The sequence below is a fragment of the Pyxicephalus adspersus genome, chromosome 2 (assembly GCF_032062135.1).
Source record: "Pyxicephalus adspersus chromosome 2, UCB_Pads_2.0, whole genome shotgun sequence".
In the NCBI taxonomy this organism is placed as follows: domain Eukaryota; kingdom Metazoa; phylum Chordata; class Amphibia; order Anura; family Pyxicephalidae; genus Pyxicephalus; species Pyxicephalus adspersus.
In genome coordinates, this window is record NC_092859.1 from 47,568,741 (window position 1) to 47,592,784 (window position 24,044).

Genomic DNA, 24,044 nt, shown 5'->3' on the forward strand with positions numbered 1-24,044 from the left:
TGCAGATCTTTGCTTAACTGCTATAAATGGTTGCCTGGGATTTGCAGGTGCAATTGCTTTATACACAAATACTTTGCCTGATAGTTAATTTGATAAGCAATAGCTGTGGTGCATAATAAGTTTGTGTGCACACAAATTTTCTTGATAAAAATCCTTCTTTTTTTAAGTATTTATACAAGTTGAAACACTTTTTTAGTCTTTGACAGCACATGATTGGTGTAGCTGTTATGTTTTGCAATCTGCATTTCCAATTCTGTATGTAACAATTGCATCACTGAACTGCAAGTTTATAAAGTAATGATTTAGAGCCAATATCGGAAAACCATATTTGTTTCTTAGGTTTGTTGAACTAGTTTCAGTATGATGTTTTATGATCCCTGAACACTGAACAAAAAACAGGGTTTCATCTTAAATATTCCTAGATGATGGAAATCATGACTGTTTATGAAATTCCTTTCATAAGTTTAGTGAACATTCTTCATTTATTTTGTAAACCATGGTCACTGCATCTATTATAAATATAATTAAAGAGAAACTAAATTTTGTTTTGTAACCATAGTACATTTTAAGTCTGCTACATAGTAATTCTATCCTCACCTTAACATGGAAAGAGTAATGTGTTAACCAAAACCCCTCCTCCCACTTGTGTGGAGCTTGGTGTAGTCATACTAAACCACTGTATTTCAGCTTGTAGTTTTAGATAAATATCTGCTATAATGTTTTTTCTTGACATTCAGAATCAGATTTTAAAGTAGTTTAAGCACATATAGGAAATAACAGAATATGAAGTGTACATAGTTTTGAAAAAGACACCATACTCTGGGGCTGGCAACAGCAAGATGGCACAGAAGGTAACAGCTATACATATTATTTTAACTGGCATTTTGTAGATTTAGCCTTATTGGTATTTATTCTGCAATTATACAAAAAAAAATGTTCTGCACATATTTGTTTGATATAAACATGACACAAATCTAAAAGGATAAAAGCAACACTCTAAAAATGACAAAAATTAAAATTAGAATTTTTTATGTTGTTTTAGATGTCTTCATTTGTCCTTCAACCCCTGAAACCAAGTCATACTAGACCGGTGACTAAAAAGAAAAACAAGAAATAGCTTGGTATAAACTCTGCGTATCCCAACACTCACTTTGTTTTCTCATCCAGAGGTAGGAATCTCTTTCATAAATGTCAGTACTGTGTGTCATATTAAGGAGATCCTTCTGTCTGTTATTTTTGTCTGTGCACCTATTGAGACAATATGACTACCATAATCGGCCCACCATAAAAAGCCCACCATAAAGCAACACTTGCAGTGACAAAAAAAATGCATAGTTTACTATAGGGGGCATAGTTAAACAAATATACATTATTCTAAATCTGTATACAAGTATATGGAAAATCTAAAAAATGTGTTGTTTTCCACTGTAAAGATATTCAATAAGTGTTTAAAAAGAACAATATATCTACCCTTAGGCCAATTTATGAATATAGGGATTGACAGAAACTATTTATATGTACTAACAAACTGTCAAAATTAAACTATTTTATTGCATACGCTTTTCTACACACTACATATAAGTGCTTACATTTTTTAAGCCAACCTTTACCCCCCTAGCGTTCTATGTTGGTATTTCTATACAAAAAGTGTTACATATTTTTTGCATGGAAATTTTTTGTTTAATATTGTGGGCCTGTAATTTTTAGGAATAAATATGATAAGTATATTTATTTATTATATTATAATCATAAATTATAATATAATAAATAATTATACATAATAATTTTAAAAAAATAATGAAGTAATATAACAACAATCAATGTAATTTAAAAATGTTATCAAATCAAAAACAATTTGTCCAAACCAGGGTGCAATATTATTGATAAATAATAATTTGAATTAAATGTAGATTTTGGAAAAAAAATTAAATGTCTAGTAGACATCCTGGGTATGGTAAAAGTTGAATCATGTTACTGCACAAAGTGCGGATCCTCCTTCCACTGTCATCTCTCTTTGAGCAGCAAACAACACACAACATAGGTGCTGCCTTTTTCTGGGTTGGTGGGATGTACTCTGTGAAGTGATGACCAGTCAGGCGGTCTGGGTTGACAAGGACAACAGCACGATGTCCAGGTCTATTCACGGTCATTGATGGTGTTTGGTGGCTCTTGACAATGGATTCGGGAACTTTCCAAAAAAAGTCAGAATGACTCACAGGCCTGTCACTCTTTTTTGTAAAGAATGCATGCATTCCATAAGCACTGCTTAACAAGATGCCTAAAGATTTTTTTGTAGTTATTCCTTTGTTGTTTCCTCATCGCTGGGTAGAATGTCATGGCTTGGTCAGCTCTGTCGACACCTCCCATGGTGTTGTTGTAGTCAATCACCACCTGTGGCTTCATCATTTCTTTCCCACGTTTTGTGCGTACCATAACGGTGGAGGCATCATGGACAGTACTCATCAGGCACACATCTTTCTTGTCACGCCATCTCAGGGCCATCATTTTTCCTTTCTGCCAGGCAACTATTTCTCCTGTCTTCAGCTTCCCTTTTGTCAACAGCGATGGCAGATTGCGCCGGTTAGCCCTGATGGTTCCATACGCAGAAAAAACTCATAAGGTTTAGGGGATGTGTAAAAGTTGTCGGTTGTGACACAATAACCCTGATTTAGCAATGGCTCAATGAGTGATAGTACTGAAGATGTTGCCAATCCATAGTTGCTGTATCTTGGGTTGAATTGTGTCCCTTTTCCAGTGTAAAGGATAAAATTCCATATGTATCCAGTTGAGGATTCACACAGCATGTAGGTTTTCACGTCAAATCGTGCTCTCTTTGATGCAATGTATTGCACTCAGCTGAGCCTCCCCGTGTAAGCCATTAGACTTTCATCTATGCTGACATCTCTTTCTGGCACATAGGTCTGCTGGAAATTTTTTAGAATCATCTGTAAAACTTCCTAATTTTTTTTGAGTTTTGGTACAGGATGGGTAGTCTCATCAAATGTAATGATCAGGGAAAATCATTTTAGTGGCAAGCATTTTATTCTTAGACCAATACCACTTCTGCAGGGGTTTGCCCACCACTCCCTGAGGTATCACTAAGTTCCCATTTTCTGCCTCTTGCATACCTCAGGTGTGGAGCACCTAATTGTTGTGCAGCATACGTGTTTGTCTCAGCAACTATTTTTTCAAAACCTCATCGGTCAGAAACAATTTCAGGTACGCCGGGGGGTCGTGGCATTCAGCATCAATTTTCACACCAGGTGCACCAGTAAATGGGAATTTTGGGGGCGCTGCCTGGGCCTCATCAATGTCAATAGAGCACCAAGTGCACACAGTACTGACCTCAGGTTCAGATTCATCGCTCTGTTCACTTTTGCTGTCTGATAACAAATTTCCTGGTGAATCACTATCGCTCAATTCCAGAAGTGATTCCAAATTGCTGTTGCTGCTTTCAAGTTCTTCAAAAACAGCTCTTGCACTGGTGAGATGCCTTTTGGATGCCATGGATGAGGTCAAGTCTCCAGTAAGCAGTCAGGAACGTTCAAGGTCAAAGACAAAGTGTTTAAATGATACAATCAGGAAAAGATGAAATAGTTCAGGTACCAATGGCTCCACAACCTCTGAAACAATGTGAAGTTCCATCCAGAACAAATTTAGCTGTCCTATTTGGTGTTAAGTACCATCTAAATAATACTTTATAAGCATTTTCTTAAGCAGTAATATTGGGTGAACATTTAGCAGTTGCTTGCCAGATATCATCCCATTTCTCAGGGTCTATAGTAGAATTCAGGTCATTATTTTTTTAAAAAGCTTGCAAGTAATGTCTAATCTGCATAAATCTAAACATTTCGTTTGAGGGCAAGGCCAATGCTCCTGTAGATAGTTGAAAGACTTAATTCCTGTAAAGGAATATAGCTCATACACGTAGGGTACCAGTTAAGACGCCCACCAACAAAAGCTTTTTGATTAGCCTAAGCAGGTTCGAAAGAGGGACAGTTAATAATCCCAGCTAAATGAGTATGTCCAGGGATAGCCAGGGATCCAGTAGACAAACAGTAATGACACAAGGGCCACTGCGGGCACAGGGAACACTGGAGACACTGGAACAGCCGGAGGTACAGGAGAAGCAGGGATAACCACAGGCAGACAGAAACACAGGAACAGCACAGGGAAGTTGGCTGGGAACTAACAGACTGGACCATGAGGGGTTAACACAGGAGCTGGACACAGAAAACACTGAATTAGGCAGCAGGTGTACAGGAACTAGTTCACAGAACTAGGGAGCTAGGCACTAGTAACAAAGAATGGAGTCTGCGAGCAAGCTAAATAGCCAGGGCTGGTAAAGGGGCTACTTCCTGATTGGCCAGCGGCATGGACAGAGTTGATAAAGCCTGGAAACAGAGACACGTCCAGCATCAGAACTGCCCGCATGCGCAGGAGAGAGATGCCTGTGTTTTAGTGAGGAACAGGTAAGTGTGACAGTCGTTACTGGTGACGTAAGGGACAATAATACATCATCGGCAAAAAGCATAAGTCAAGTGCTCCAAGTCAAAAACCTTAACCCCAGTGATTTCGGAACTGATCAGAATAGCTACAGCCAGAGGCTCAAGGGCTAAAATAAAAAGTATGGGTGAGAGGGGGCAGCCCTGCCACATTTCCCTTAATATGGGTAACGAAGAAGATTCAAAACCCATATATCTGACTACTGCTAATGGAGAAGCATATAATGCTGATAGCCTGATAGTGAAGAAATTCATTGCAAAACCCCCACTTTCTGAGTCCAAAAAACATATATTGCCATGCAGGTGAGTCAAACGTTTTGCACACATCCAGAGAAGAAAACATGCACTAAATCCTGATAGAGAGAGCCAAGTGTAAGATCTGTAATGCTCTGTGTACATTGTCCCCTGCCTGGCATCTAGGGACGATTCCCACTTGGTTACAATGGATCAAATCACTTAGAAACTGATTTAACCTAGTTGCAAAAATTTTGGCTAAAATTTTCACGTCTACATTTAAAAGTGAAATTGGACTATGGTTAGCCCAAGAGGTGAGAATCTAGCCAGGGTTTGAGTATCATGACAATAAAAGCTTTCAATTACGTGGTAGGCAGGTACCCTGTTTCAAACAGTTAAAAAGAGAACAAAGATGGGATGTATGACATCAGATGTTTTCTTATAAAACAGTGGTGAAAAAACATGTGGACCTGGTCTTTTATCAGATTTTAAAGACTTGATGGCTAACTTAATTTCAGCTTCCGTAATATAATTTTTCAAAAGTTTGGTTTGCAAATCAGGTAAGTGTACATTCACAAAAAATTCCTCTGCGTTTTGATGATCTAGGTCTGGAAGTGCTGAATATAAATCGGTTAGACGAGACTGAAATTCCTGTACTATATCCTTAGGATTGCTAGTAAGACACTGGTAGTGGTGCGCAAAGACATAGGTGTAGTTGTGGGTGCAAGATTACATAAGTGTTTGGCTAATAAGGTACCTGGTTTGTTACCACATTGATAGAATGTATGTTTGGTCCACTGTTACTGACGTTCAGCCATTTGGGTCAAGCATAAATTCAGTTCAGTACGGGTTTTATGTAAAGCAGTTCCAGTAGCTACAGTAGATTAAGTTTGTGCAGTGAAACAGCTCTGGAATATTCCGCTTCTAAACGGGATTGTGTCTGGGTATGTTCCTTATTCCTAGCCGAAGCTAGTTGTATGAGCTGGCCTCTTAACACTGACCTAAAAGCTTTCAATATGTTGTAGGAGATGATACTAAACCTAGGTTGAGGGAAAAATTCTTTAGAATGTTTAATCATTTTGTGGACTATATCTGGATAAGATAAAAGAGAATCATTAATCGACCACATGCAAGCGTGCGGCTGAATCACCAAAGACCTGCAGGTGATGACTACTGGGTCATGGTCAGACCATGGCACTGTTGGAATTTGTGCTTTAAGGACCTCAGGCAAAAAAGCATGGGGTGCCCCGACAAGGTCAATTCTGGAAAATGAATTGTGTCGGGCAGAATAAAATGTGTAATCCCGAACTGGCGGATGTAGGCCCCTCCAGACATCATCTAAGCCCATTTCTTTAGATTGTTCCAGTATGTCATCTCTGTCTGATGATGGGATTCCAGGAGATTTAGAGCTTCTTTCTAATTTACAATTAGGAGCAAAATTGGAGTCTCCACAGCAAAACAATGTGCCACGTACATGTTGTTTTACTTCTTCAAGAATTTTCCTAAAAAAAGCCACCAGGAGAGAGTTAGGGGCATATTAGGATACCCTTCTTATTATTAAGATACCCTTCTTCCCCCTGCAAAATTAAATAACGCCCATCAGGGTCTGCCCCCTGGGACTTGCATACAAAGGGGACCCATTTATAAAAAGCAATTAGGACCCCTTTATGTTTGGTTGCTGCAGAGGCATGGAAAACATGTGGATAGTGTATATGCATATATTTAGGTCAGGAAGATGTAGAAAAGTGGGTTTCTTGAACACAAGCTACATCCATGCCAGACGTATGAAAATAATTGAACACTTTCTTTCTTTTCACTGGTGAATTCAACCCTTGTACATTCACCGTCAATATCTTAAGGGCCATGAGACAACAATGAAAGAAAGAAGGCAAATGTCATTGCCAGCAGACCGTAGTGCAACTACAAAAACACAGTTACGATCACCCATGAGTAAAATACAAAATAATAATAAAACAAAGTTCAAACAGTAGAAACAATAAACAGGAAAAAAATCCTCGTCATGAAAAAAAGATAAGGAACAGATAGTGTTCAATGACCTATCATGGCGGCAATCGAGGTCGAGTGCACCTTCACCCCCGCAAAAACGCGGAAGAGTCGGTGCACTTGAGTGGGGGAACATGTGTCGATCACCTGGGCTATACAGCCATAAACACAAATGGATTGTTACCACGTAACTGGGAGAAAAAAGAGGAACAAAAACATAGGTAAGTGTTCTCCGCAAACTAAAAAATGCAGTAAGGCACAGGAGGATCAAACAGTAAGTTTCACATTGCTGTGTAGGAGATCACATCATGAAAAGAGATCTTCAGTTACAAAGGTCATCTATGTCATCTATTAAAAATTGTAACTCCACCAAGCATGTAATTTAGTACCCATCTGACCACATTTCCTGTAGCACAAGGGAGAAAGGCCTGTATTTAGCCTTATGAAGTCTAACAGGTACTAAGTACCAGCGCATTTGAACGTATAGTTTGCTTCAATGAGAGAAGTAATACAAGATATAGCCGAAGCTGAGCTTGCAATACTCTGCCATTCTTTAACACCACCTTCTTTGATCTTCCTGGAGTTGATCATTTACTGAGTCTTTGCCATTTTTGCTATTCTATTTGAATGGCAATTTTTAGTTTTCTTTCACTTTCCTTATATATTCACTTATCTCCAATGATTTTTTTTAATCAAAGTATGCTGTTTTTCTTAACAATGTCTGTAACAACCCATTTTACTAAATTTTCAGAGAGAAATGCAATATAACCAGCATGTACAACATTTTCTTCCTTCCTTACTTAAAAAAAGGGCCATAACTGACACCTGTTTTTTCACAAAATGAATGATCTCACTAACTGAACTCCACACTGCTATTATTTGGAACAAGCTTTTTCAATGAATGAATCAATTACACAGAACCAGCAGCATGCTTGTCATGACTGCTCGGTCTGTTGGTTTTCTATTACTCTACTACACCTACAAGTAAATTATTTGCCATGTAGAAATATTATTTCAAAACCTGTGATTGATCAGGATAGTGATGTTGGTACCACATCCAAACGTTCTCCACAGTATCTCTATCACAAATAAATGGACATTAAAGGCAAATCTCCTTAAATCACATCCTCCAGTATTTCAATAAAAATATAATTTATTAAATCATTAAAAAAGAAGATATATATTCTTCATCCTGTACATATACTCATAATGCCCATCCCTGGTATTAAATGCTCTCTTCCATTTGGAAAAGACATCTTGAAAGTCATTGTACTGGGTAGGGATGGATGGAGCAACCTCCGACGCTGAGAGAGCGAGCTTCTTGAGAGGCTTGAGCTTAGTTAAACACTGAGAGTGGCAAGAAGGGCTCCAAGCCAATACCTCTGGAGTGGACCGATCTAACACTGGGGAGTGTTGTTAAAGCCATGGGAGTCCCAGGATGACTGCAGACATTTGCATTGGCAAAGTTTAAAAGCGGATAAGTCCACAGGACAAAATGGTACCATCCACCATCCTTGACAAGAAAAGCTGAAATGAAATTGCCTGCTGCCCCAGAGTCGATGAAGGCCTTAGGGGCATGTGTGGCCTTATTATAGTGAATCTTAATGGGTATGGAAGGATGCTGAGTGGAGAGTAGAGAACAGTGACCTAGCATGCCCCCCTCAGAGCATACAAGGTGCTGCAGTTTCCAGGCTTCTGTGGAGTTTAATGAAATGTCCTTTCTGTCCGCAATAGTTGCAGAGGCCTGTAGAAAACCGCCGGGACCTTTCTTTAGAAGACCGACATGAACAACCCTAAAAAGGTGAAACAGAGAGTAAAGCAGGAGAATAAAATACGCCACTTTAGCCCGGTCAGAGCGGAAACTTTATGGCTGTGGATGTTGCACTGGTTGATGAAGCCACAGCAGGTCTTGGGATCCCCAGAGAATCACTGTGGGGATGGCAGGTGAAGTGCAGAAACTAGTGGAATAGCAGGGGACTGGGTGGTGGCTGAAGGTTTGGCAGGAGCACCAGAGGAGGCCAGAAGCTGATTCAGCCGAATAGTGAGCACATGGAGCTGCCAAAGTATCTGGATTTGGGAAGCTTTCTAGGCATCTAGCCTGCGGTTGAGTGATTGTTTGGGGTCTGCTGAGGCCTGGGATTGTGTGGACATGGTTAGTGCAAACTGTCACACTTGGGGGAGACAAGGCCACTAGGGGCAACTATGGCTTTCACAGCAATAGTCTGGCCCTGAGAAGGGCCAAGGTGCAGAGTTTAGGCAGTAATGAGGTCTTCTCCAGAGCCTCTAGTGGTGAGGATGTTGCGCTGCTGGTTACTGCCAGGTTGCGGTCCTTGGGCACACCAGGGTGGGCAGGATGATACAAAGTACTAAATCACTAAGCAGAAGAATCGTTAAGGAAGGCCGAGGCAGGCAGCAAGCAAGAGAGTTCAGGTCACAAGCCAGGGGTCAAACACCAGGGGTCCAGGGAAAAGACACGGCAGACACAGGGAACACAGGAGACACTAGAAGCAACAGGAGGCACAGGTGACTAAGGGATAACCACAGACAGAGAAGGAACACTGCAACAGCACAAGGAAGCTGGCTGGTAAACAACAGAGTGTGCAACAATATTTCAACCGAATTTCAGAATTCGGCTCAACTGCTTTATTAATCTGACCAGATTCAATCATATTTCGAGTCACAGTCACAGTTTTACGGTTCCAAGCACCTTTAGTTTTGCAAAAGGCAAATAAAGAAAGGAGAAATAAGGAAGAATGGGGAGCTAGAAATATAGACTGAGAATATAGATATACAGGCCATGGCTGCATTCCAATTATGAACTGTCAAGAATCTAACTCTATATGAAGAACACAGGGCAGAGAAAAAAAATAACAACCCATGTTTGTCAGTACTGGGATCCAATAATGACTTAGGTATTTCTACATTTGAACACATCTTGAAGAAGGTATTTTAATTTTGACATCTTAAAAGTAAAGGGTAACTTTACCTTTCAATTCTTGTTTTTGCCAACCTTTTTATGAAGTACTTTTCCAATCCTTCTTTAAAGTGCTTTTGTTTCAAAAAACATATTGATAATTGTGTTTTTGGTAAACCCTTGCGTGTATGTTTTTATTACTGTTCTTTTTTTGCAGGTAATGTAGGACCACCTGCAAACTATTTGATTTCTGCAGCATCTAAAAGGAAGTGGCTTTCTTTTTATCACACATTATTATATACAATCACTGTATCAGAGCAGTGTAAGCAAAAACATAGTGGCACTGACTACAAATAATCTTGCTACTCAGCAGTAATGCAATACATTCTCCTAATCAATCTTTTGCTCATTATTTTTACATACCTGTCAATTTTGAATACATCTTGTGTTGGTAAGTATACTAAACATCTTTAATTATACAGGACAAAAAGTTATTTTTTTAATTCTTCAGTTTAACTTAAATATTACATTGTGTTTCAAATAACATATTGATTTCTGTGATTTAATATATCCTTAATTTCTGTTTGGGCCCATTTAAAAAATATAAGTTATGTTAATATGTTAAATTCAAGTTCTGCTTGTAAAGTATAAAAAAAAATTCACTAATTATAATAACAGATTTAGATGAATAGAAAAACTATTGTTACTGTGCCAATACAAACATAACAAGAATTCAATTAAAAGCAATGTCAATTAAAAATTATAATAACACTGAAAACAAATACAAGAAAGGAATGAAAAGTTACCATTTTTTTACCTCTACAAAATGTCCATTAATTACAAAATTAAATTAGCCACCAATTAATATTGTTATACTATGTAATTCCATGGGTGGCCATTATATAAAAACAATTATCAGAAAATGTATTTCATGTTTGTATTTTACAACACATTTTACATAGAATAATCATATTTTTAAATAATTCTTATTTTCTTTTAAACATATAGAAGTGCAGAACTTTAAAGTAACTGTTTATTCAGCAGTCTACATAAATCAGTTAAATATATCAATATTACAAATTTTCTCATTTCTTATCTGTAAAAATAAAGAGTTTGATTACTGTTAATAATTATGTTAAAACTTTATGTTTTCCTTTTTCATTCGTTCTTTAACACATTTTTGTGGTATACATTTAATATTACATTTAATATTATAATAATAATATATTATTATGTAAACAGCGGGTATTTTACAATACACAGGTATGTGATTTTGTACATTTTGTGGCCAAAGAAGTGAATAGATTTTATTGAAGTCCTTAATGGTTAAACAATATATAATATTATATATATTATAATGTATAGGTAAGCAGAATTGCATCTATATTTTAAGATGATTTCACAAATAAAGAACTTACATCTAAGCAATTGCTAAATTAGTGAGGACAGTAATTATTAATAATATTATTAAACAGAATTTATATAGTGTCAACATATTATGCAGTGCTATACAATAAATAGGGACATAAACATTATGGTAAGCGCTAATATTTATTGTGTAAATATTTATTTCCAGGGTTATTTCCTTTAGGATCCGATGTTCATATAAAGTGTTCACTAGAAATGAAAAATCAATCAATATCCTTTACACCTTTTTTCGACAAGAATAATGTCAAAAAAATCATGTATGAGGACAACATCTACATGGTGATATCAGATTTTTTGCCCAATACAAGATTATATTCATGTTCTTCAAAAGCAGGTCCTATAACAGAAGAAATTATAAGCCGTGAGTATATTAATAATTAAAAATGTATAAATATGATTACTACCGTATTGCAATTTTAGGGGATAAATAATAATGAAAAAATAATGTAAAGAAATACAATTATTACTCAAAATAAAACTACAATATGGTATATATATTAAATAAATGATGATATATTTACAGAATTTTTTAATTTGTCCAAACCCACCTAGCAGTTTCAAATGTATGGCTATATTAATTGTTATTATAACAAATAGTGCCAACTCCATTACTGATAAAGCAAGAGTGATTGTTACTAAAGTGATAATGTTCATTTATCAAAACTTTTACCTTTAATATTAACATTAAATAGTCAAAAATGTATTAACTTATTGTGAGGTAAAAAAAATTCTACTACATTAGTGAATCAACTCTTAGGGCTCTATTTATAAAACAGGGTATGACATTCCCTCAATTATTACCTGGTGGGAATAAAGTACTGCAATTAAAAAACATGGACATGGAGGATTCCCACCAAAATATCTTTGAGGGAATGTCTTATTCCCTTTTTCATAAATAGAGCCCTTAGAATACAATATTTTTACTAAAGTGTAATAAATGCACAAATTTTACAATACCATTATACATTTTTACATTATTAGTGTAAAATACATTAGAAATGTATATAAATTTATATTTAATATAAATAAAAATATATATACACATATGGTTATACTGAATGTAATTTTAAAAACAAAAAAACATATTTATGTAGCATTTAAATATTATTTGACTTCACTTAGTTTTTTTTCATGGCACAGACTTAGTTGTAAAACCTGACCTTTTTTCAATTTATTTTTATAATTGAAATTATTTGAAATGTTTTTGAGCTATCAGCATAACATTCAGATGTGTTGCAAAAGAAACATTTATAGAAATATAGAGGTTAATTTAGCAAATGAATTTAGGTTGTTTACTTAGAAAAGTGAAGTATTACTTTTCCAGGATTAATACACATAGCTTGGTGAATAAAGTGAAGCTCACTTAAAATGCGCTAATTTTGTTTTTTTATTTCCTTTTCTTTTCCTTGCAAATCAGTGGGTGTTATTTTCAATTTCAAAGTGAGCTTTTACCACATTCACTCAACTATGTAAATTATCCTTTGCAGAGTTTGTTCATAAATGGGTAAAAGCACTTACTGTAGCTTCACTACATTTGACTTTTTCTTTAAAGAATTGAATAATATTAAAGAATCATTTCTTTATGGTATAAATAGGTGTTTATTCAAGCTATGAGGAATATGAAGCTATGAGGAACATTAAGTTCTGCAATAATTATACTTATAAATATGAATTTTACTATTGTCATTTTTTTGCTTTCTATACCCTTAAAGTAATTACGGGTCAAACTGATCATACCATTTATACCTTGTATGTTTGTAGCAGAGATTTAGTTCATTTTTGAAGCATTTCAATGTGTTCTAAATAAAAGGTTACCGTGAAGCACGGGTTTACATGTTTTCTTGCACTTTTATCTACTTGGACATACCTGCAGTAGTACAAGCTGAAGTATCAGAGGGGTTTTCCTAAACACACTAAAAATGTTGTTTAGTAAAATGTAAAATTAATATATGCCTACAATTAAAATCCTAATTTAATTGTGTAACGTAGCCTTAACCATGATTAAAAGTCGGTGGCACATTTGCAAATATAATTTTGTTTTATATGAAAGTTACATAGTAAGTTAGGTTGAAAAAAGACATCAAGTCCATCAAGTTCAAACATTACCAAACAGTCCATCAAGTTCAAGTCATTCCTAGACTAGTATTGAGTAGTATAGAATAGTACTGAGCTATTCTAAATGTTATATTGATCAAAATATCTGTTATACAGTATCATACAAACATTTGAGCATCCTTGATGAAATTACATGAATTTGTTGATGAAATCAACTTGAAGTGATGAAATCACTTCATTGAAGCAAAATTAAATATAATTCATACAATTAAAAAAAACACCTATTTACCAAATTTACATACCATCAGCTTACAGGCTATACATATTAGCAAGTTGATTAAACCCCAAAAAATTCTGAATATCTTCAAGAAGCCTCTACACATCCACTTGGCATTATAGCATTAGAACAACTTGTTTCAGGAGTCAGTGGCCACCATTCAACTGCTACTGAAAAATGTACATGCTGCACAAAATGCACAGAAATTCAGAAATCATGGTCTCCAAATATCCCCAGTAGATTTTTATTTCGGAAATATTTTTCAGTTGTCATGCACAGAATGTCAAAAGTAATTCTAAAATCTTTATTCTTAAAAGTACAACTGCTACAACACAACCCTAAACATTCATAGACACACCTTCAGTTAGGAGTGTTTTTTTTACAATTTATCTTTGTTTTTATTACCAAGCATTTTTTGATAAATTGTACCCAAAGCTTTTATCTATTCAACCAGGCCACAATATTTGGTTCCAAAATGCCACAGACTTATCTATGTGTTTTAATGTATTCATTTTTTTTACTTTTATACCATTTCTAATCTACTTATATAGGATTAATAAATATAACCTATAACTCAATTGAACCCTCAGTCTACATCGGTTAACCGAGTTCTGTTTTCCTCAAAATAAAATAGGTTGTTCTTAAGTGGAACCTTACTTGCCTAACTTTCCCTTGCCAACAGTCACATCTTCCTCCGCTCTTCTTTTAGGTTCAGTAGTTTTGGTCACCAAAATTGGTCATAGTAGCATGCACTGAAATTTGTTCATCTCAGCAGGCAGCGTGCAAACAGATCACTGCTTCCCTATGGTGAGTAAGGGTTCCACTCTGCAGCATGCTGGCAGGGGACTGACTATCCTACTAAGGTTATTTGCCTGTTAACAAAAACAAATGGTAACAATTTTCACACCTTTGAAACACCTCAGATTTGTTTTAGCTATTGAAATGGAAAGTTCTGTTTGACTTTAGGAATCTTAACAAATGCAGAACATAAAGATTATAGTGAATGTTTTTTATTATGGATTTGAGTTCTATGGATATTCTGATAATATCGTTATTATTCATTCTAGCATCTTCTAGGAAAGAAGTAACAAAATTCCGGGTTGTTGGAGACAGTCTGGTATTGTTTTGCACATATGCTGGTGAAAATAAAATGACGTGGAAATGGATTTCTTTTATGGGCTCTACAGGAAGTATACGTGTTATACAGTCAATAGTCTATAGGAATAAACATTTTGGAAACCGTGCTAAATATTCAAATTTATTCCACCCAGAAGTAACAATTTCACCAGTAGTTTTTGAAGATGCTGGTAAATACCAGCAAGCACTTGATGGAAAAACCATTAATCTTGTTACTATTCAAGGTATGTGATAACTGCTTTATTCTGTTTTTTGAGGGATTGAAATCCATACCAATTTTTTCTTGTTCTAGAACTGTAAATCATTTGTAATAAAGACACATTTAGTAAGTTTATGTACTTTAGCTGCATGGTAAACAGATCCATAACACTTTGGTAGAACGCTAATGTATTATGCTAAAGAATTGTATTACAAAAAATGGAAATAAATCTAATATACAAAGGACAAGTAAATAAACTTATCGGTACCATCACATTTCTTTTCCATGTTGCACAAATAAAGGCAAAGAAAATGGGTAATAATATGGCAGTGTAACACTGGAAGGGAAATATTATGTCAGTACAGTGCCCTTATCTTCTTTTGTTCTCTCAAATTGTCTTGCTTATTAGCAAGAATACCTCTTGCACCACTGGAGCAAGGGTTTGGTCATTATAATTAAAACTTTATTACATTTGATCTAGGTGTGATGTGTTTTACATACTGACTCACACTTTTAGATTTACTGCAGATCATTATTTTGAGAGAATTTTGTTTAGTGACAAACTGTGGGTGAGGTTGGAATTCATAGTGTCCTGAAAATTCTAATTTGCTTATTTTCAAGTAAGGATTCTGAATACAATTTATTAAATAGGGAGTATGAAATTACAAGACTAGAAATTATAACTTTATATGACAATGCAATATACTCTGTGCATTCAGATTTCTTTTATTTCTTCACTCCGAAAGTTCCCAAACTTGCTAGGTATGCTTTTATAATCAAAAGTTGTTATGATAGTAGTCATGGGGCAACACAGTACTCTAGCACTCTGTCCTTGAATTACTAGATTCCAAGATTCAAATCTTGACCAGGACGGTGCCTGCATAGATTTTCTTTAGTTTCCTGTGTTTGTGGGGATTTCCTCCCACATTTCAAAAACATACTGGTAGCTTATTTTGATTTCCACCAGTTTGCCATTAAACTATGTTAATGACATGGTCAAAGAAGGGTTTAAAGCTTGTTAGCTTCTCAGAGACAGACCATGGGCTCTATAAAGCACTGTAAACGTGCCACCACTACAATAATGCATACATTAAATCATAACAGTCATAACAATCATAACAATCATAATAATTTTTATTACACATAGAGAAAACTTTTAGCATCAAATTTTCTGTAAACAAATACCAAGGTTTCTAAACCTAAATTGTCCCTCTCTTGTTTCAACATAGTGACAGCTTTTCCATCTACTAAAGTTCACCTTGGCTCCGATGTCCAGCTAAGCTGCAGACTGTCTCACCTACTGTTGAATGTGAAAATGGTATTGATATGGACAAAATATAATGGCTATACCTACAATCATGTAAAGACCCAAGAACTTGATCTGAACTACATGGAAAATAGTATCTTAATTAAAGAGATTAAGATGAACGAAATAACAAATTGGGCATGCCTAGTGTTTAATAAAGATCATCTTGTTGCATCAGCACCAATAGACTTAAATTACATAAAACCTAAAGAACCCGACATTACAAACAATCAAGACATTTCTACCACTAGGGCATCCTCCACCACGACAGATGACCTTAACATGACCATACCAGGTGAGGTTACTTTCTTTCTTAACTAATTAGCAAGAATTCTGAAACCTTTAAGTGCCAACTCCGTTTTACTGTTACTGTTTCCTAGCCGTTGGGGTAATGCAATTATGTTTAATTTTGAAACATAACCCAAGCTGTTATTTTTTAACACTATTTTACAATATTATTACAGATATTTTATGTTTGTGTTTAGAAGGACTATCTAATAAAACTACTGAACAATTCTGCAATTTATTTAACAAGCTACTAGCAAAAACATGTGAAATGTATTTAAATATTGCCAATTTTTTTGTCCTAGACTCAGTTGACAGAGGTTGGCCAGAAGAAATCAAAATAGCAAATGCTTTACTAACCAGTTGTATTGTCATCATCCTGATAACACTCATTGTTTTCTGTATTGTTCAAAAGCAGAAGAAATTAGGTAAGTGTAAACATAAATATAGACATTGTTTTAATTTCTAACAAAGCAGAAATAGCTTAAGATCATTGATGGGAGTGTTGATAGCATTCCTAAAGCCTGGTGACAGCGCTGAAAGCAGTTATTGGCAATTACCTGGCAAACTGCCATCATGTGCTTAGACAGAAGCCCACACCATTACCCTTGACAACCACAGTTATGAGTCTGCTTCTTTTAGTTGAGTCTGTCTCAGCCACGGTCACTCCAGATTGGGATGGGTCAGTGTTCACTTTTTAAAGTAGTGTTCAGGAGAGCAATTTTTACTATTGCTACTTAGAACATTCAGAGATTCAACTTACACATTTTATAGTGTTTATTAGCTAGAAATATAACAAAACACAGCTCATAAACAGGACAGAAAAATAAAGACTAATCAACAAACAACATCTGAACAATAGCAACAATGTAAAATAAAAGGGAATAACGATGAAAAAAATGAAAGTTGGTTTGCCTTGGTCCAGGTTGCTCATACAAAGTTCAGTTATGATTCAGAGTCACTGGGTTCTCTGCAGTGCTCAATCTATCAATGCTGCTGTCCTTAGCAACAAATTTGGTATGTGTTGGAAGCTCCCTCTGGTAGGCTTACACAGGTTTTCTGACTAGTAGGACCGTCCAATGAGAACTAGGAGAAGCGGGCTGGGAGGATGAGTTCCCACAGATGATAATGCTCTATGGACACACCTAGGTTGATCTTATAATAGAAAGATTCATAATCCAACAGGTTCAAGTTTTAGAAAGTGACAACCCCCAGATTATTAGTTGACCCAAAATATGGAGTTCAACAAGACCAAACTAGGCATGTCGGGGACTTATGGTTTACCAGGCTATATGGGGTTTCAAGGCTTTCCAGAGGCCTAGAAGACTAATTCTTGGTCTCAAAATGCTCAAAATAATGATGCAGCAGTGTTTCAGCAACCTTCAACTTTGTAAAGAACAGTGCTATGGAACAGCTCAGAGGTCAGTCAGAGACCATTTCACACCCCCACAAAATTCCAACTTTTACAATATGTGTTGTAAAATAGTGGATCTGAAGGGATGTACTGGTGGGTTATCTGATGACAGAGAGGGATACTTAATAAGGTGGAATTTATGGTATGGTGTCCATACTATTAGACATAGGTCCTAAAGAAGGACTCGATAGGCCACACTTTTATAGGTAAAATTTACCTTTTTGTGGGGGGTCTCGAGCATGTGCAGGAGCTTTTTCCTCAATGGGGAAAAAATAATGCAAATGTCATGCACATGCAGTGAGATTAGCACCTTTTTACCCCATCTAACGCAGGCTATGTCACCCGTTAACGCGCTTGCACAGTGTGAGATTGGGTGATGTAGGCAGAAGGCTGAAGAAGGGCAAAGAAGATGGCAATGCTCGGTGCTTACCCAGCTCCCAAGATGAAGACAGATTCCAGGAGGATGCAGGTCCTGATGGAGGTGTTTGATACACCTTCATATCTGGAGCTGTGGAATCAACTAGGAGTTCTACCGCACAAACTGTTATGTAGATGGTTTAGATGGTTTAAATGTTTATTATATTCTAGTAACACACAGTTAAAATTGGAAAACAATAGCAGCCATTCTCCCTTCTTGGCATTTCTAATCTTTAGGTGGATAAGGTAGGTAGGGAGAATGCAAACTCTGAATTATTATGAGGCAGAACAGACAGACAACTCAATCATCTGGTTGTATGAGGGACAATCGGCTCACTTTAGGAATGGAAGCAAAATTTGTAATATATTTGGAAAGGAGAAAAACTCTGGCATTGGAAATATATATATAAAAAAGGTTTTTGTTTGGACCAGCATGCCTAAATTAGGTTTTCAGTTTTTGTTCTTTCTAGCTCTCAGAATATATGATTTTGCAATCTGTTTTCTATTGTGTCCAAACAGGTGGTAAAAATATGGACGTGCAGACAAATGTGCCGCTGTCTGCAGAGTTGCAATATACTTCTGTGAGGTTTTACAAGAAGCCAACAGGTAAATAAGTATTAAGTTGAATGAAAATATACATTAAACACATAGAAGCATTGTATTTTTGCATTATGTGCACATTAAAACACACAAATACACATTAGTACAAAGTTTAGTCTAAAATAAAATATATAGAGAGATCCAGCATAAAATAAATATCTTACTAAAGATTTATGAAAGGAATATTTAGAAATATTAGAAAACATGTCTTTTTAGTGTCTACTTATTATTATTTGGTTTTATCATTAGAGTAAATATAGCCTCAGAAAGCAATGATATTGAAAACTAAGGATTCATTTACACATCACCCTGGTCCACATCCTTATACATGTGATGAGGCATAGTGGGTTAGGTAGGCCAATATAGGAATGAATCCACATTTCCATAGATGAAAACAGGTGTACTGTAGTTGTGCTTTGGGATACCATCATATAATAGGCACTTAAGGGCACCACACATATAAGGTGACTTTCCTGTGCATTACATTTTACTATATACTGTATTAGTTTGTTATGAATTGACCCTTAGATGCGGAATTTGTTATCCTACTATCCAAGCCATTCCAGTATCTGCTAGAAGAGAAGGGGGTTTGCCTGCTTTTTTAGTTTATTTTAGTTTATTTTTAGCATGATATATACACGATAAAACCATCTGTGATTTCCCCAGCCTTGGAGAGCTTTCATAAATCAGGCCCAAAGTCTGCAGGATGATTTCATCTATAATATTTTATAGACATGCACACCTTTTTATAATAATTTTAACCATTATTTTTAGAAATATTTTAAGTCTACTATCTACAAATGCCTGTATTGTTAATATTAATTGCCGGTTTAATTTCAGAGCATGAGAAAAACATAGTCATGAATCACAACCAGGATTCTGTAAGTATATTACACATGATGGCACAGATTTGATACATTTCAGGAAATGCAATGCAATATGGATATTATAACAAAATAAAAGAGGAAAATCACAAAACAATGTACATAGAAAATTAATTTTGAATTAAAGTACAACTAAAGGCCCTTGTATGACAGTCAGAACTAGTACAAAATCCAAGTACTATATGATGCACAAATCCCAAAATAAGGGTTTGAGTAACATTGGGTTGACAAGCCACAGGTTTGTGAATTAGAAGTGACAATTTTAATAGGGACTTAGAAGGGGAAACCATATGCAATTAAATGATCGATGATCATGACAGTGTCTGCTGTGTTGAGCATTATATATGGAGGAAGTTGTGGTGGACTGGCTACATGAGCTTGCTGGAACAATTAATAAGTAAATTTGCTCTTTACATCTCCCTACCACTACAAAAGTGTTTAACCCTTTAAAAAAAAATCCTGCACATGGCCTTTGTATGAAGTCCAAAACATAGGAATATCCTTCACTTCCCAGACTCTTAAATATTCTCTCCACCATCTCTGGCTTACTTTGCAACCTAGCTTTTAAAAATTGGTCCCACATAAGCTGTAAGATATTGTCTTATTGACTCGTTAGAACCTTACTAACCCTGAATTGAACAATAAAACTTTCGATAGCCATCAGGGTAATAAGAAAATTCGAACATTGTACAGAAGTAGTAGACAGAATATCTGCTTCATGGGCCAAATATGCAAAAAACATTGAGTTGACATTATCATCAGATACGTTGGTGGTACCTAGCAGGTCCACTATTTTAAAGGTTGTTTGTACAAAACTACAGTTTAGCACAAACTGGAACAGCCACTTTATACAAGGTAAAAGAGAAGCAGTGACCTGTATTTTGTTATGAGCAGCTCCCACACAAAGGCTAAATGCATTAATTTTTATGGTGGATTTCTGCACAGATTTTGAAGAAATACACAAAGTATTCATTCAAGTATTGCGGCATGGTGGTTGCCCTGCTCTCATATATTGTTTGCAGTTTCCCATACCTGGAGTCCCCATATAGTTGGTGCATCTCTGGGCTCTCCCACTCCTACTGATGTGATTTGTATACAGTAAACTAGTACAATGAGGTGTACAATAGCTTGCAACAGCTATATTGTGTAACCCTGAAAATTAGTCTCTTTTAAACTGTCAGGATCATATACCAGTTAAGCTAAGTATCTGCAAGCAACTTTCACCACCAATAAGGGTGGGGAGAGAAGGGCAGAGGGTAATTAGTTTGTAAGATCTCACATGGAGCTGTACTTATTTGTTAGCTAAAGCAGTATATTGAAAAAAGATTAGTTTCATATCTATTAACTATTTTTACAAAATTAAATAAAAGTTTAACATTTAGAAACCCAAACTGGTGACAAGGTTATGTCATATTATAATCATTGCTAGATCAAACACATCCACACACTGGTCCTTATTTATTTTCTCTTATTACATTTAATTTTATTTCAGGATTCTGAAGTGGTGTATGCAGAAATCCAGCACAATTATATTGAAGATGATGCAACTACATCTTAAGAATGTATGTAATGCTAGTAAGGGGTAAAAATCATCTCAAGGCAAACATATGCAAAATAATGCACTTTGTTCTTTTTCCTTCTGTATCACTGCTTTTCATTATCTTTTTACTATTTAGCTTTTTTTACTGCCAATAATTTGCACTGTTTATGGTCATGCATTTATTTAGCATGGTCATGTATTTTTATATTGTTAACATTTTACACAATACTTTACAAATCTATCATCTTATTACTAAATATCCTTTAAAACTCACAATACTTTACAACAACACAAAAAAAGTCACAATAAAGAAAGTACTTTTTATTTTGGATAATAAAATTCAAATGAAAATAATAACATAAGAAACTTTTTAAAGTGATACAATAAAATATATAGGACAATGAACATGAAAAGATATATAAAACAACTTATACATGCAAAACAATGTTGTATCCACAATATATTGGTCTTGGTGAGTAATATCAGAAACATCACTATTCACCAATTTTATCAACAAATATATGTTTTTCTAACTCTACTAGACTTCATTATACAGTGTTAAATTGAAAGCATGCATATCTTTGTTAGCTGCATGGGATGCGGAATAATCTTCCACTGGGTTCCTATTTCATCTCTTGGGGTATATGTGTCACATTCTCCTCTTTCCTCTTTCAAGAAGAAAAAGATAACTTGATTTTGTGAAATGAATAGAAACCTAATTTGTGCGTTGTTCACATCACACCTTCCCATTGGGAGCTTCAATTAGCTTTCATTACATTGTGCTTGCATTTTTTACTCTGAGTAGTTTTTGTTAAAACACGGGGGGTAATGTGTTTGATCCACATATTTAGACATTTGATATCTAATCCTGCTGATCTGATACGTGCATCTACACCAAAGCCAACATATGGAAACAGCATAGATATGCATGTATGTTTTTTTTATAAACCTTTACATGTTCATTGTCATATATCTCTTAAAGTATTTCTTTAATTTTGTTTTAATTTTTTTTAAACTTGATCCACTCCCCAATTCCAGCTATGGATCTAGACTTGCCTAGCCGACTGTGTTCTTTATTTGTGTGGCAGCACACTAAACACGGGTCTCCATGCAGACCCTGCAGCGGCTTAAGACTAAAGGCAGCTTGGGGTTTCCTTATTTTAAACAGTAGTACATAGCCTCACTAACGAATAGACTTGTGAACTGGAAATATGATGTACATAATAAACATTAGATGTCCTTTAATTATGTGCTGATGACTGCTATCTAAATCTCCAATCAATTCCTGGTAATCCCACCAGATATATCCCCACTAACTCTACTTACCTTCAGGTGGTGGGACAGCATTCATAGACCAAAGGGCTGGGAATATAACTCCCCAATCCTCTCTATCAGAGCTCATACGTTCTGACAGGTCTACATAATAATTTGTTCTTTAGTCAGCCATCTGACATTCTATGGGCCATGTGGCTAGCAATAACAAACTACGCCCTTTATGGGAGATAATCCCCCGATTCCTTTCTCCGGATAGCACCAACCCAACAAATTTTTCTCTTCTTTAAATCCTTTTAAACAATTTTTGGAACTAGAGGACAGACCATCACGTTTAGTGTCCCCGAGACCCCCTTCCTACATTGGTGAGTGTAAACGGGATCTGTCCAAATCTCTATCCAACTCCTAAATCTCTACAGTTTTGTGTATCTCACTAAAGTCCTCCATTGGTGCCAAAATGCAAGAATGTAATTTTTAATGTGGTTTGAGGTGGCACTGAGATGTCCCGGCGCATCTACACCAGATGTCACCGCATATCTCGTCCTTGTATAGGAGAGGCTGTGGGGACCAGGGTACATTGGCCCATATTTGGTGGTAATGCTCTATCATTCACAGTTTCTGGAAGAAAGTGTCTGAACTGATAGCAATCATTTCTGGCATCTCTCCTAATTTTACCCCCTGGTGGTTCTTGTTCCACTGTATTTAGTCCTACAATGGACAGTGCAAATGTTTTTACTTAAAACCTAAAAATCCTTTATCACATGCTATTGGAATTTACCTGTAACACCCCCTTTGAGAGAGTGGTTCCAAAAGGGTGGAGGACCTGTTAAGTTGAGGAGCTGCCCCATGATCTATGGGATATCACCGCCCATTTCACAGAAATTTGGTTGTGTTTATATGTTTTCGAAAGCAGCAGGGAATACTCTGCCAGAATGTCTTCTCTGTCAGAAAAAGTAAGTAAAAACTTGATTGGCAGGAATGGCCTGGTACCCTTTCTTTGCTCAGAGATCTTGATATCCATGACAGTTTTTTTGCTGTTCTTTAACCGGCAGTACCCATACTGTTGTTTTCGCTACCTATTGTTGCACTCATTTTTTTATAATTGCTTTCTCTCTTTGGCAAACAGAATTCTAGTTATTGTTCTCTCTATTTCTCCCCACCCCACCCTTTTTTCTTCTTTTTTTCCTTTACTCTTTTACCATTAAAGTTTCCACCTTTTTCTTCCCTAACATGTAGCCCATGTACCTTTGGGCTTTGTACTACTCAGTACTATATGTACTACATATGTTTGTATCATTGTCAGTTTTGTAGCCCTCTCCCACAGGGCTACAAAATTTGTTCCACTCTTTTTCTTTTGTTAATAAAAAATATTAAATATTAAAAAAAAAACCTTAGAACTGAGTTTTTTCTTTACTGCTCATGCCATGGACTTTGGAATGTGGCCATTTGTGTTTACTCTTGACCCTGCAGCAAAAGGGAGTTGATAAATGTAAAGCAACATGAGTACTTACAACCCTGGATTCATAGACTAAATACAAGACTACATGTAGTCCCCGTTCTTTAGTTGAATTTG

At 35.8% G+C, this 24,044-nt stretch overlaps 1 protein-coding gene and 1 long non-coding RNA gene across 2 annotated transcripts; both read left to right on the forward strand.

Annotated features, from left to right (window-relative positions):
• Nucleotides 1–765: 765 nt before the first annotated feature.
• Nucleotides 766–10,055, forward strand: LOC140321998 (uncharacterized). Its single transcript, XR_011919091.1, has 3 exons — nucleotides 766–851; nucleotides 1,043–1,169; nucleotides 9,875–10,055. It is a non-coding gene; the product is annotated as an uncharacterized lncRNA (long non-coding RNA).
• A 1,190-nt stretch (nucleotides 10,056–11,245) lies between these two features.
• On the forward strand, nucleotides 11,246–23,809 carry LOC140321999 (uncharacterized). The gene is made up of 7 exons (XM_072398673.1): nucleotides 11,246–11,446; nucleotides 14,485–14,778; nucleotides 15,983–16,354; nucleotides 16,650–16,772; nucleotides 18,695–18,781; nucleotides 19,616–19,656; nucleotides 21,152–23,809. Exons 1-7 carry the CDS (start codon nucleotides 11,281–11,283, stop codon nucleotides 21,215–21,217), a joined length of 1,149 nt encoding a protein of 382 aa, XP_072254774.1. The 5' UTR covers nucleotides 11,246–11,280; the 3' UTR covers nucleotides 21,218–23,809.
• Nucleotides 23,810–24,044: the final 235 nt, after the last annotated feature.

Coding starts and splice junctions, on each gene's coding strand:
- LOC140321999 (XM_072398673.1), top strand. CDS start 11,281: ATGAAAAATCAATCAATATCCTTTACACCTTTTTTCGACAAGAATAAT. Junction 18,782..19,615: donor GTTTTACAAGAAGCCAACAG/GTAAATAAGTAT, acceptor GTTTAATTTCAG/AGCATGAGAAAAACATAGTC. Junction 19,657..21,151: donor TGAATCACAACCAGGATTCT/GTAAGTATATTA, acceptor ATTTTATTTCAG/GATTCTGAAGTGGTGTATGC.